This window comes from Macaca thibetana, chromosome 5, assembly GCF_024542745.1.
Source record: "Macaca thibetana thibetana isolate TM-01 chromosome 5, ASM2454274v1, whole genome shotgun sequence".
NCBI lineage: Eukaryota > Metazoa > Chordata > Mammalia > Primates > Cercopithecidae > Macaca > Macaca thibetana.
Window position 1 is genome coordinate 61,473,978 of NC_065582.1, and position 15,600 is coordinate 61,489,577.

General features: G+C 33.5%; 2 protein-coding genes across 11 annotated transcripts in view; both read right to left on the reverse strand.

The window, feature by feature from the left end:
- The window catches only part of LARP1B (La ribonucleoprotein 1B), a 156,657-nt gene that overhangs the window by 40,661 nt on the left and 100,396 nt on the right, over nt 1–15,600 (reverse strand). For 7 of the 9 annotated variants that reach the window (XM_050791526.1, XM_050791524.1, XM_050791523.1 and 4 more), the window contains exon 12: nt 15,476–15,599. The exons of the other annotated variants lie outside the window; for them this stretch is intronic. In XM_050791526.1, the coding sequence (XP_050647483.1) occupies nt 15,476–15,599 (124 nt within the window). The remainder of the gene's footprint in view (nt 1–15,475; nt 15,600) is intronic. 9 annotated transcript variants of the gene reach the window in all.
- LOC126955210 (transcription factor BTF3 homolog 4) lies at nt 7,369–8,380 on the reverse strand. 2 transcript variants are annotated; one of them, XM_050791540.1, is made up of 2 exons: nt 8,115–8,282; nt 7,844–7,912 (listed from the first exon to the last, which is right to left on the reverse strand). In XM_050791540.1, the coding sequence occupies exons 1-2, from the start codon at nt 8,280–8,282 to the stop codon at nt 7,844–7,846; spliced, it is 237 nt and encodes a 78-aa protein (XP_050647497.1). The 2 variants fall into 2 exon arrangements, with proteins under 2 accessions (XP_050647496.1, XP_050647497.1); XM_050791539.1 differs by having other exon boundaries at nt 7,369–8,380.

Sequence of the window (15,600 nt, forward strand, 5' to 3'; positions counted from 1 at the left end):
GGGAGGCCAAGCCAGGTAGATCACCTGAGGTCAGGAGTTTGAGACCAGCCTGTCCAACATGGTGAAATCCCATCTCTACTAAAAATACAAAAATTAACCAGGCATGGTAGCAGGCACCTGTAATCCCAGCTACTCAGGAGGCTGAGGCAGGAGAATTGCTTGAACCCGGCAGGCGGAGGTTGCAGTGAGCTGAGATCACACCATTGCACTCCGGCCTGGGGAACAAGAACGAGACTTCATCTCAAAAAAAAAAAAAAAAAACATATATATATATGCATATATATATGCATGTATATATATATAGAGAGAGAGAGATACAATCCTAGAGATAAAAACATGAACATATACTGAAAAATGTGTTAAATCCAGTACCTTTGTGAAAGACATTTTCAAAGATCTAGGAGCAGTAACAACCCAGAAAGAGTAAGCTTCCTATCACTTAGATTATGGTCTATAAATTCCATTTCCCACTAATTAGTTCTCCTCAAAGAAATAACATCTGGAGTACAGAATGTATAATCTGAGCCTGGGAAATCTTGAGCAATAAAGTAGCAGAAAAGCAATAAAGTAGTTTTTAAAATACTAGCATAAATCAAAGGACAAAGGAGTAAATCTTAGAGGTTCACCAGTCAAAAATAAAACAATTTGACCACTAAAAACAACGACCAAAATGGATTAAACACATCGAATAAATAAGCTCCATGAGTTCATAATGATACTTTAAAACTTAATCACATTTAGAGTTTCCTAGGGCACTAACTCATTATTTTGAAAACCAATAAACTGAATAAAAAGAAAGAAGCAAGCATTTATCCTTCCTTGTCTGTAAAAGTTGAATTTCAGGGTAACCAAAGAGTTGATGAAAGAACATTCTTCATAAGAAAATTTTACGTAAGGATTGCAGAAGAAATGATGGAATTAGAAGTTAACCATTTTGCAATTCTACTGACAGAGGCAAATCTAGGGAATATTCATCAATAGCTGCTAAAACCATTTGGTAAAAGATTGGAGAGAAACTTGTTAATGAAAGGATCAGGCTGACAACACCTGAGTCAAATCATGAATCACAGCATCAGTAAAAGTGGGAGTGACAGACATACTATGATGTTATAGGAAATAGACAAGTCTTCCTAAGACATATTCTTGCTACTAGGAAAAAAACAATGCCAAAACTTGAATATATTCAATCCTCTATATCTAAATCCTTTGTACTTATACTTCATTAGTAATACATGGGATAAAGGATATACTAAATGATATGAAGAAGATACAGTCAGGTAAATACAGATCATAAGAAATCCTACCAGTTTCTTCAACAAATTAACCAGTTTCTTCAACAAATCATTGTCATGGAAAAACAAGGGAAGAGAAATAATTAGAGATTAAGATTGACTTAATGGTGTTATCAGTCAATTGCAATGTTTGCATCTTGTTTCGTCCTAGTTCAATCAAACAATTTGAAAAATATATTTCAGACAATTAGGGACAACTAAACATATACTGCGTAGTAGATTATATTAAAAATTATTGCTAATTTTGTTAGGTGAAATAATGGTGCTATAAAAATTTACATACATACTTGTTTTGTAAGTCCTAGTCAGTTTGCAATATATAGTGAAGTATTTCCAGAAGAAATGATATGACTTTGAGATTCAATATAGAATACCAGAAATAGATTGGGAGGCAAGGTACAGATTAAAAAAGAATGTCAACCTATTAACAATTGTTGAAATTAGGTGAGATGGATACATGAGGATTTCGTTAAACAATTCTCCCTATTGTTATCTGTACCGGAACATTTCCAAAATCAAAAGCTAAGTTTTATTTGTTTTATACTTATTTTATTCCAGGTGCTCAGGGTGAATTTTGCCCACCAATAAGAGTAGGTACATTAATTTTGTAAGATTAACATCTATAGAGTACGTTGGTTATCTCAAAAGAAACATTTTACAAAATTTTTATAGACTATCATATACCAATTTATAATATTTTGACATAAAATTATCAAATATTAGTTCATTACAAGAACATAAAATATTCATAGTAAATATTAAAATATTATTATTGGAAATATATTAGGAAACAAGAACATATTAACATTTTTTGTCAACTACAAGCATAGCATAATATATGAATATCATCTATATATTATAACTTCCTTTTAATCAAAAGCATAGGCCATCTCTTGTACATGAATAGTCATAATAGCATTTTTCATAATAGCCAAAACTAGAAACAATCCAAATATCCATAAAATGTTGAATGGACAAAAAAATGTAGTATGCTCATTCTATGAAATAATACTTAGCAATAAAAGAAAGGTACTGATACATGCAATGACATAGATGAATCTCAAAAATACTATGTTAAGTGAAAGATTCCAAGTATATAACTATGTATCATATGATTCCATTTATATAAAATTTCTGAAAAGTGCAAAACCATAGTGAAAGAAAGATAACTAGTTGCCTCAGGCTGAAGGTGAATGTTGGGATTGACTGCAAATGTGCATGAGGAACTCTTTAGTATGATGGAATTGTTCTAAAACCGGATTGTGGTGCTGGTATACAATTTTATACATTTACTGAAATTCAAATGATACACTTAAAAAGGGTTAAAGCAGTAATTTTCAAGGTATGGTCCCAAATAGAACTATTGGCATGACCTGGGAACTTGTTAGAAATGTATATTCTCATATCCCACCTACCTTACTGATTCAGAAAGTTGATACAGAGTCCTTTAATCTGTTTCAACGAGCTTCCCAGGTGAACCTTACACATGCTAAATGTAAAAGCCACTGAACTTAGGGGTGTGCTAACTATTCTACTATCTAAGGTTTTCCAAATTTTATCACTACCAAATCAGATCATTGCACAGCTTCATACCTGAACCATATGAGCCTTGTTTACAGTCTCCACTGCCTTTATAAAAATAAAACTCAATATTATGCTGTTAGTGTTTAGTGAAGGTCAAAAATTAAAAATGCTACATGAGAACTGGCACCTCAGGTTTTTTATAAATAAAAATGCCTCTAAAGCAGAACTCAGCAAACTTTTCCTACAAATGTCACATAGTAAATATTTTTTGCTTTTTAAGACGTAAGGTCTCTGTTGAAACAGCTCAGCTCTGCCTTTGTAGCATAAAAACAGCAAGAGGCCATATGTAAATGACCAGCGTTATCACATTGGCCCATAGCAGGCTAGTTTCAGTCAATAGGCCATAATTTGCCAGCCACTGAACTATAGCAGTCAGATAGATACGAATCCAAATCCTGGATTTATACTTTGCTAGCAAAAAAAAGAAAAAAAATCATAACTGTATTTTGTGTATTCAATAAAGTACAGAAAAACACGAGCATATTAAAATATATATATATAGGCAGTATAAAAGAGGATCCAATCAAGCTTCTAGATGAGAAAAGGACGACAGCTGAGATTTTAAAACATACACATACACACGCACGCACACATACACACCCACGCGCACACACACACACACACTGGATGGATTAAAAATAGACTGTAGAAGAAAAGGCTAATAAACTTGAAGAGAGGAATAAAAGTTACTTAAAACAAAAACAGAGTAAAAGGTCTGAAAAACAACAACAACATAATGGAGCATTAATGAAGTATGGGACAACTTCAAGTGCCCTAATATAAATTATACATGTAATTGGAATCTTGAGAGAAAGAGAAAAAAGAACAGGAAAACATTATTAATCTTTTTTTTTTTTTTTAAGACAGAGTCTCACTGTCAACCAGGCTGGAATGCAGTGGTACAATCTTGGCTCACTGCAACCTCTACCTCCCGGATTCAAGTGATTGTCGTGCCTCAGCCTTCCGAGTACCTGGGATTATAGGTGCGCGCCACCACACCCAGCGAATTTTTGTATTTTTAGTAGAGATGGGGTTTCACCATGTTGGCCAGGCTGGTCTCGAACTCCTGACCTCAGGTGATCCATCTGCCTTGGCCTCCCAAAGTGCTGGGATTACAGGCATAAGCTCCCACACCCAGTCTATTAATTTTTTAATTAAAATTTTAAATTTAAAGGAACAGCTGAACACTTTCCAAATTTGATTAAAAATGTAAAAACACACATATTTTAAAAACTCAGCGAGTTCAAGCACAAGAAACATGAAAAGTACACCAAAGCAATAGTAATTAAGGTGCTTAAAATGGGTGACAAAGATTAAAAGCAACCAGAATCAACAGAAACTGAAAGGCAACCTCAACAACAGAAAAAAAAGAAACTGAAAAAAAAATCAGCCTAACCTTAAGAACCCGTGGGACAACAAAAGGTCTAGGAGAGAAGAAGTGCAGGTCTAAAAATTTTTTTAAGGAAATAATAGTTGAAAACTTCCCAAATTTGTCTAAAGTCAAACCTACAGATTTAAGAAACAGACAATCCTATCCAGGATAAACCCAAAGAACTCCATACCAAGGCACATCACACTCTACTTGCTATAAACTTAAGATGAAAAAAATAAAAATCTTGAAAGTAGCTAGAGATGCATTACTTGTAGGGAAACAATTTGAATGACAACAAAATTTTATACGAAAAACCACGGAGGACAGAAAGAAGTGGTACAACAGTTTTGAATCACTAACAGAAAAGAACTGTCAGTCCAGAATTCTTTATCCAGTGAAAATATCCTTGGCAATAAGGTGAAATAAAGACATTCTCAGAAGAAAGAAAACTATAAATCATAGCCAACTGAACTGCTCTAAAAGAACCACTAACCTGAGTATTTCAGACAGAAGAAAATGATAACAGAAGGAAACCTGAAACATCACGAATAGAGGAACAGCAAGATAAATGGTAAAGGTCTGGATAAATATAATAGACTATTCTCCTTTTAAGTTATTTAAAACATGCTTGAAAGTAAAAAATAAAACATTGGTGGGCTTTTTAACATATGAAGATACATAAGACAATCATTACATAAAGAAATTTCAGCTGAGTGTGGTGATTCATGCCTATAATCCCAGCACTTTGGGAGACTGAGGTAGGAGAATCTCTTGAGGTCAGGAGTACTAGACCAATCTGGGCAACGTAGCGAGATCCTGTCTCCACAAAAAAATAAAAAAATTAGTTGGGCTTTGTGGCATGCACCTGTAGTCCTACCTACTTGGGAGGCTGAGGTGGTAGGATTACTTGAACCCAGCAGCTTGAGGCTGCAGTGAGCCATGAGTGCACCACTGCACTCCAGCCTTGGCAACAGAGTGAGACCCTCTCTCTTGGGGTGGGGCCGGTGGGGAGAGAAAGGAAAAAAAAAAATCTCTATGGGGGTATGGGGGTTAGGTTTCTACATTCTTATTGAAATGGTAAAATATTGATTCGAAATAAACTGAAAAGTATGTGTTTAGAAATCCCTAGAGCAATCACTAAAAACAATTATACAAAAAAAAGATATATATGTCCAAATTCACGGTACATAAATTAAAATGTAATAGAAAAAGTTACAAATAACACAAAGAATGCAGAAAATGGGCAATAGAAGCAAAAAAAAAAAAAAAGAAAAAGAAAAGGAATAATAAAAAGGTTGACCTAAATCCAAACATACCAATAATTACATTAGTCTAAACAAACCAATTAAAAGACATATTGTCAGACTGAATAAAAAACATGACCTAACTATATGCTATCTATAATAAACTGACTTCAAATATAATGATATAGGTAGGTTAAAAGTAAAAAGTTGGTAAAAGATACATCACATACCATGAGAGAGAAATGAAAGAAAGCTGGAATGGCTATATTAAAATCAGACAAACTAAATTTCAAAGCAAACAAGGACACATACATGAATGAAAGGGCCAATTCACCAAGATGACACAATATACCAATGGGTATAAGGTGAACTAACAAAAGAGCTAAATAAATGAAGCAAAACCCAATAGAACTGAAATAGGAAATAAACAAGTCTGCAATTATAGGTGGTGACTTCGACACTCCTCTCTAAGATAGAACCAGTAGACAAAAAAATCAGCAAAGATATAGAACTCATCAACACCATTAACCAACTGAACTGAACAGACAATATGGAACATTCTACTCAAAAATATATAATAAACATTCTTCTCAGATGTATATGGTACATCCACCAAGACAGACTATATTGTGGGTGATAAAATTAGCAAATTAATTAAACAAATTTGAAATTAACTAATTAACTTTAAATTTTAAAATAATGTAAAGTATGTTCTCTGGCTATAATAGAATTAAACTATATATCAATAAGATTAATAACAGAGGGATAACTGAAAAAGTTCTAATCACTTGGAAATTACACCGAATACGCTCCTAAATAATACATAAAGAGGAAGTCTCAAAAGAATTTAGAAAATGTTTTGAAAGCATAAAAATTAATAAAATACAACATATCAAAATTTGTGGAATGCAGCTAAAGCAGTGCTTAAACAAAAATATATAGAATTAAGGGCTGTGCTCAGTGGCTCATGCCTGTAATCCTAGCACTTTGGGAAGCCAAAGTGGGTGGATCATTTGAGGCCAGGAGTTCGAGACCAGCCTGGCCAACGTGGTGAAACCCGGTCTCCACTAAAAATACAAAAATTAGCCGAGTGTGGTGGCACAGACCTGTAATCCCAGCTGCTCAGGAGGCTGAGGCAGGAGAATCGCTTGAACCCAGGAGGCAGAGGTTGCAGTGAGCGAGGTTGTACCACTGTACTCCAGCCTGGGCGACAGGGCGAGACTCCAAGACTCTGTCTTAAAAAATATATATAGATAAATATAGAGAGTGAGAGAATATTAAATGCTTATATCCGAAAAGAAACTCTCAAATCAGTAATTTAAACTTCTCCCTTAAAAATGAGATTTCAAACAAATAGATTTCAGGAAGATATCCAAATTTTAAAAATTAAACAAAAACACTTCTAAATAGTTGATGTATCAAAAAACTAAAAAGAAATTAGAAAATATATAGAACTGAATGAAAATCAAAATGCAATAACACATAAAATACTGCTTAGGGGGAAATTTGTAGTACTAAATGGTTATAATAGGAAAGAAAAATGTGTCAAATAAATGATCTAAGCTTCCACTGAAACTAAAAAAGGAGGAACAAAATAAGAAAAAGGGAAATAATAAAGAGCAAAAATTAATAAAACTGGAATAAAAATAAAGTAAATCAATGAAAATAAAACTTAAAAAAATTAAACTGATGAACCTCTAGCTAGATCGATCAAGACAAAAAAGACACAAATTTATAAAGAGTAGGAATGAAAGAAGAGGTATCTCTACAGAACCTACGAACAGTAAAAGGAGAAAAAGAGCATATTATAAATTCCAGGAAACGAACAAATCCAATAGGTACAAGAGCTCACCTGAGAAAAAAGACTTACTTAGTCTTATGTTTCTTTTTTTTTTTTTTTTTTTTTTTTTTTTAAAGATTTTTTTTTTTTATTTCTACTGGGGAGGGAGGAGGATAAATAGAAATGTTTTCCAATTTGCTCTCCACTGTATACACACATACCCACACACATACATAAACATACATACACCAAAAATACCCCAAACAAAAAACAAAAAAACCAGGAATCAAAAAAAACAAAACACCCTCAAACTGCACCAATACTTCATATTTTGACCAAAAAAATATCCTGGGAGGAAGTGCAAAATGCAAAATCAAATGACCAAAAAATGCTGAACAAACAGCATTATTAATATACAAAATATTTATATTACTGAACTAGTAACAGGTGATGTTCTCTGTGTCTGTAAAACTTTGGAACCACATAGCTGATTTGTTAAATCTAGTCCATGCCAGCTTCCAAAAACCAAACTTTTAGTTAGCTTCATTCTTTGATGCCTCATCAAAATTTTCTACAAGATCTGGAACATCATCATCCTCCTCATCAATGTCTTCTGGTTTTGGTGCTTTACTGTCCAAGACTTGCCGTGGGAACTGTTCAGCTAACTTCCTAAGGCTTGTTAAACTGTCAGCACCAAGCTGACTTAATATTCCAGGAAGCATTTCTGTGATTGGTTTGGCTTCTGCATGACCAGTAATTGCAAAGGTGTTAGCAGAAAGGGAAGCTTGGACTTTGGGATTGTTGAAATGAATAACTGTCCCATCATCTTTAATCATGTTCACCTCTTCAATACCAGCTATATTATTCACAGCCAGTTTTTTTAGAGAACTCTGAAGCTTTTTGTCATCAGCTGTGGCTGTTCTGTGTACCACCTTCTTCTTTCTGCGAGCTGTACCCTTGCCCCCTATCCGGACCTGAGCCTGAAGTTTGGCTAACTTTTCTTGATTCATGCTGTTGGTAAATCTGAAGCAGGGAGGGTCCTCCAACAACAGCACGCGGCAACAGCAAGATGGCTGCCTCAGCCGAGACAGAGAAAGACGACGGCGGCGGCGGCCAGTCTTATGTTTCTTAAAGAAATAAATGTGTAGTTTAAAACATTCCAATAGTTCCAGGCCCAGATGGCATCTGGGCCTGGATGGCATCACTGGGGAATGCTAACAATGTGTAAGAAATAAACAATTGTAGACAAACTCTTCCAAAATACAAAAGAAGGAACACTTACCAACTCATTTTATGACACTCATTTTATAACACCTCTAACACTAAAATCAGACAAATATAATCCAAGACAATGAAAAAAAAAAACAATATTCCTCATGAATATAGTACAAAAGGCTTCAAAAAATATAAGCAACCTGAGTCTAACAATATATAAAAGGATAATATAATAACTAGGATTATATAAAAGGATAATATAATAACTAAATGAGGCTTATCCTGAGAATCCAAGACTAGTTCAACATTTGAAAACCAATCAATGTACTTTACAACACAAACAGACTAATTAAGACAAGCCATATGACATGAGCCACCGCACCTGGCCCAAAAGATACTCTTAAAAAATGAAAATATAAGCCCCAGGTTCTGAGAAGACATGTGCAAATTACCTATGTACATCTGTAATAAAGGACTTGTATCCAGAGTAAAGAACTCTCAAAGCTCAGTAACAAAAACAACTCAATAAAAGAAATGTCCAAAGATTTGTGCAGGCACTTTGCCAAGCATGAACTGATGGCAAATCAGCACATAAAAAGATACGCAACAGCATCAGTCACAATGAGATACTACTATTAGATGGCAAAAAAAAATTTTTTTTAACTAACAATACTAAATGCTGGTGATGATGTAGAGCAAATGGAACCCTCATATATTGTTGGTAAGAATATAAAATGGCACAGCTATTTTGGAAAAGTTGGACAGTTTCTTAAAAAGTTATACTTACTGTATGATCCAACAGTGCCACTCAAAAGCATTTACCCAAGTGAAATGAAAACACATATTCACATAAAAACTTGTAAACAAATACTCATAGCAGCTCAATTCATAATCACCAAAAACAGAAAAACAACCTATATGCCTTCAACTAATAAGTGGATAAACTGTTTACATCCATGCAATGGAATGCTACTTGTCAGTAAAAAGGTAATACAAACAACACACAAAAGCATGAATAAATCTGAAAGGCACTATGCTAAATGAAAGGAGCCAGACTCAAAAGGCTATATTTTATATGATTCCACTTATATGATATTCTAGAAATGGCAAAACTATAGGAATAGAAAATAGAAAACAAGCTGCCAAAAACTTGGCCTGGGTTGAATACAAAGAGTCATGGAAAAATCCTCAGGGAGTAATGGAAATGTTCAGTAACTTGACTAGGTGGTGTTTACATGACTGTATTCATCTGTCAAAGTTCCCAAAATGATGTACATAAATGGTGTGAAACTTACTGAATGTAAACTACATCTCAATTTTTCAAAAAATATGACCCACAAAGCTCAGGCAACGAAAGCAAAAATAAACAAATGGATTGTACCAAATGAAAAAGTTTCTTCTGCACAGCAAAGGAAACAGTCAACAGAGCGAAGAGACAACCTACAGAATAAGAAAAAATACTGCAAACCACATATCTGATTAGGAGTTATATCCAAAATATATAAGTAACTCAAACAACTCAATAGCAAGAATGCAAATAATCCAATTAAAACATGGTCAAAAGACCTGATTAGAGATCTCTCCAAAGAAGACATAAGAAGGTCAACATGTATATGAAAAGGTGCACTGGTGTAGCCATTGCGGAAAACAGTATGGAGATTTGTAAAGAAATTAAAAGTAGAATTACCATATGACCCAACAATCCCTCTTCTGGGTATATACCCAAAGGAAATGAAATCATCACCATAGAAAGATATCTATCTGCACTCACATGTTCATTGCCACATTATTCACAATAGCCAAGATATAAGATATGGGAACAACTAAAGTATGTGTCCACTTATGATAAACAGAGAAATGGTGATGTGTGTGTATGTATATGTGTGTGTGTGTATATATATGTGTGTATATATATGCATATATGTGTATATATGTATATGTGTATATATGTATATGTGTATATGTGTGTGTATATATGTATATATATGCGTGTGTATATATATGTGTATATATATAGAGAATAGAATAGAATAGAATTAAACCTTTAAAAAAAGGAGATCCTGCCATTTGCTACAATATGAATGAAACTGGAGGACATTATGCTAAATAAAATAAGTCAAACACAGAAAGAAAAATACTTCATAATGTCGCTTATACATAGAATCTTTAAAAAAATATATAGACATAGATAATAAAACAGTGGTTACCAAGGGTGGGATGAGGGAGAACGGGGAGATGTAGGTCAAAAAATACCAAGTTGTAGATATGTAGGATAAATAAGTCTAGAGATCTAATGTACAACCTGAGGGCAACAGCTAATAATATTATATTATACTTGGTATTTTTGCTAAGAGAGATTTTAGGTGCTCTTGCCACAAAAAAAGGTAACTATGTGAGATAATATGTTCATTTGCTTGACTATTGTAACCATTACACTATATATATATATCAAAACATCATGTTGTACACCTTAAATATATATAATTTTTAAGAGGAAACAAAAAATATAACTGGATATTTGTAGGGTGGTCAGAATGAAAGGAGGGAGACAGGCTAGGAGTTTATTACAATTAACCAAGGAGAAAATGATGGTGACTTTTACAGGGTGATAGAGATGGAGAAAGTGAGAAGTGGTTAGATTCTAGATATATTTTTAAATATATATAACTTTCCCATAAATAAGATATGGAATTTAAAAAACAAACAGATCAAAAATGACACAGAAATGTTTTGACCTGTGCAACTGGAAAAATGGAGGTAATATTTACAGAGATGTGGAAGTCTAGGAGGAAAAGTCCTTGGAGAGGGGTGGGAATTCAGAACTTAGATTTTGGACATACGAAATTTAACATGCTTATAAAATATACAAGTAGAACTGTTAACCATACAGTTGAATATTTGTCTGAAATACAGGATGGAGGTCTGGTCTATACATATTAATTTGATACTCATTAGTATAATAATGCTCTTTAAAACCCATGAGACTTGATGCTATTACACGAGGCGTTAATGAGGATTCAAAAGAGGAGAAATTTGAGGACTGGGTCCTAAAGCATCCAAATTTTAGAGGTTAGGGAAACAGCGAAGAACTAGCAAAAAAGACTCCATGAGGCAGAAGGAGAATAAGTGAATAAGTGTTCAGGAAGTAAAAATATGTTTCAGGACAGAGCGATTAATTTGATTTAATGCTGACGTCAGGTAAGATAAGGACTGATTTGACCCCTCTTATATAGAGAGATTCCTGGTGATATTATCAGTAGCTGGTTTGGGATGTGGAGGACAGAGGCCTGTTTGGAGCAGGCATAGGGAATAAATAGGAACATAGATACTGAAGACAGTGAAAATAAACTCCTTCTTTATGCCTTAAATTCTATATTGTAATGGCAATACCAACTCTTTTCTATTAGGATCATTCTTTTATATGATTTCCCATCCTTTACTTTCTAATATTTCCATATGTTATGACATATAACTAGCATAGAGTGAATTTTTTAAGCCCAATTAATTTTAAGATTAAAATTATCTTTTAATTTGAACATTAATCTATTCAACATTTCCTGTCATAGCAATATATTGGGTCAAATTCTATCTTTTTTAAATTTTTGCTTTATTTTTATACTTTTCTGTTCATATATTTAAAAACTAGAGATTACAGCACACAAATAAAAATTAATAGATTTATATATAAATTTTAAAATACAGTTGATACACACTCATACCAACCAACTAGACCAATACATAAATTCCAGATGCTAGCAAACACATATGCAGACCTTCCAGATGGGATTCCCCCACCCTCAGGAGTAAATTAATATATTAAATTTTTATATTAATAATTCTCCTTGCTTATATTCATGGCTCCTATGTGCTATGCATATATCCATGAATTTTATACTTTATGTAATAGCATTACATTGAATGAACTTCTTTGTTCTAGCTTATTTTATACATCCTATTTTTTTATTTTTTATTTTTGTTATTTTTTCCTATATTTTTAGATTAACACATTTCGTCACGTATAACGTTAGTTCTTTCATTTTCCACTGCTGCCTATTTTTCCTATGTATGAATACACCACATCTTATAATACATTCTACTATAACTGTGCATTTTTTAGTTTTCAATTGCTTTTTTCTATTATGAACAATGATACTGCAAATATTCTCTTGGTAAACATCTGCAACAGTATGCCCAGGCTGTTCTCAAACTCCTGGGCTCAAGTGATCCTCCTGCCTTGGCCTCCCAAAGTGTTGGGATTTTAGGCATGAGTCACAACGGCCTGCCACAGTATCTCTTGAAATGAAACTGCTAGGTTATAATATGGTGTATCACTATGGTTTTAATTGGAAAACCTCAATAAAAATAGCAGCTTTTCATATTTATTGGCCATTTGGTCTTCCCAAATATGAAACTGATGTTCATCTTTCATTTACTACTTTTTCTGTTAATGTTTGCCATTTTTCACATTAATTTTTAAGGTTTTAGATTTCTATGATATTAATTCTTTGTTAATGTCATGCAATGCCAAATTTATCTCCTTATTTGCTATTTGTATGCTTTCTATGATGTGCAAAGGAACATACATTCTCAATTTTAAAGTATTCAAATTTAACAAGACAAAAAATCCAGCAATTTAACTGAACATCCCTAGCGGGACACACAAAGAACCTTAAAGAAAGCTTTAAAGTATGAAGTTTTTAAAAGTTTAAATTTTAAAGAACTCTAAAAGAAGTTACCTTTCAGTATTTATAATATTGTTATTTAATGTTATTGTTATTCTGGAACTATTATATCATAGGATTAGCAAATAAATAATTATGTTACTGTGGTTAGGAAGAAAGATTTTTTTATATGTAAGTAAAAAGCAATACAACTACAAAATCAAAGAAGTTAAAATTAAAACCTATAATCTTAAATTTAGACAGAAAATATCAACATGAATACATAATATATTTTTCTCTTTAAAAAATTTCCTAGCTCTTTCTATTCAAAAGGCCTAGAAACAAGGACCAACTCAGCAGCAGGTCTGTTACTGACAAAGCTCAACCTTGTGTGGGGGCTCAACCTTGTGTGGGGTGGGAAACATTAAAGTTAACAGTCCAACTCCATTATTACTGAGCAAGAAAATGAAAGGTGGCTTTAGAGCTAACAGTCAATAAACTGATAACTGGCACAGGTATCAATAATAATAATAACTATAATAGAGTGAAACCCATCTCATGTATTTATGAGTTCACAGTGATCATTTAAAAACAAACAAACAAAAACTTCATTAGTCACCAGCGAAGAATGTTAAGGAACCAGCTAGTACTTTGAAACTAGTAAACAAAAGGAAATAATTCAGCACTGACTCAGTTTCCTGTAAGAACTCTATCTCAGAATAAATAAATATTCTGAGGAAAGTTCTCCTTATAAAAGTATTCTACCTATTAAGGTAAGATGTAATGATTAAAAATAGAATCATCACTATTTTGCAACCCCTAGTAAAATAAAAGCTTCACTCACTGATCATCAATGACCGCTAACATTACAAAAAGAGACAATACAGCATTATGTATCTCCTAATAGTATTCAATACTACATATGACATATGCTTACAGAGATTTGAGTCTTAATCTAATCAAGCCTCTATGCTGAACTAACAGTCATAGATAACTCAGGACTAGAAAACAGGTTAAATGAAACCATGGGGATATAATCAGCAAAATTCAGAATGTGAGAAATTCTACAGGACAAACAACCCAGTTTCTTAAATACCAAATTGCAAGGACCAATAAATTATAAGGCAAAAAACAGTAGAAACCTGTAGACTAAAAAAGACATATCAATCTATTGCAATCTATTTGAAGAAACTGGAAAAAAAAAAGTGATGAATGAGGAAATTTGAACACTAACTAGATATTTCACATTAAGGAATTACTGTTAATTTTAGAAATAATGTCCTGCTAATTTATGCGTTAAAAGATACAGCCCTTATCTTTTTAAAGACACATACAGAAATATTTAGGGATAAAAAAATATGAATCATATGATTGAGAATTTGTTTCAAAATAATCCAGAGGGAGGTATAGGAGTGACTGGAGTCAAGACAAAACAAAATTGGGTATGAGTGATTAAGTATAACAGGAAAATGGGAGTTTTATTATAAAATTCACTCTATCTTTGTATATGTGTGACTTTTTTTTTCCTTTTTTTTTTTTTTTGAGACGGAGTCTCGCTGTCGCCCAGGCTGGAGTGCAGTGGCCGGATCTCAGCTCACTGCAAGCTCCGCCTCCCGGGTTCACGCCATTCTCCTGCCTCAGCCTCCCCAGCGCCTGGGACTACAGGCGCTGCCACCTCGCCCGGCTAGTGGGTTTTTTTTTTTTTTTTTTTTTTTTTGTATTTTTAGTAGAGACAGGGTTTCAGCGTGTTAGGCAGGATGGTCTCGATCTCCTGACCTCGTGATCCGCCCGTCTCGGCCTCCCAAAGTGCTGGGATTATAGGCTTGAGCCACCGTGCCCGGCCATGTGTGACTTTTTATAAATCTTTTTTTTTAATCACCTTCGGGAAAAGACTGTAACGAAATCAGTTATACTTGTCTGAAATGTCAGATTCAATTTATGGATCTCCCAATGTATTTATTTACACTGTCACACACAGCTAAGACTTTAAAACAAAAGAATGACTCTATTGCATTCTTAGGATCAGTGAGTCGGTGAAAAATTTTATTTTTGGAAGAGAAACATTCCCAGCAATCTTAAAATCACATCAGATACATAAAGAACCAACAAATTCTGCCTACTTCTAAGTAAGCCTCTGGCTTTGAGCATAACCTGGTGTGATCATAGAAGTTCACAAAAGGATAAAAGTTGAGTTTTAAAATTCTAGCATTTTACCATTTACCTAATGATTTTCCACAAAGAAAGAAAAAAAAAGGAGTAATTTTTAAAAACAATTCAGAACTGCTTTAATACTATTCAGACACTTACACAAAAGCAGATTTACATACCTTGCCTGGACTGTGAAGGTGCTACAGGAACTTCTTGGTTTGGCTCAAAAGGAAGTTCAGGTGTTAGGTTTTCAAACTGCTCTTTACTAATGAGATTTAGCTTCTTAAAGTTCTCAACTTCTTGC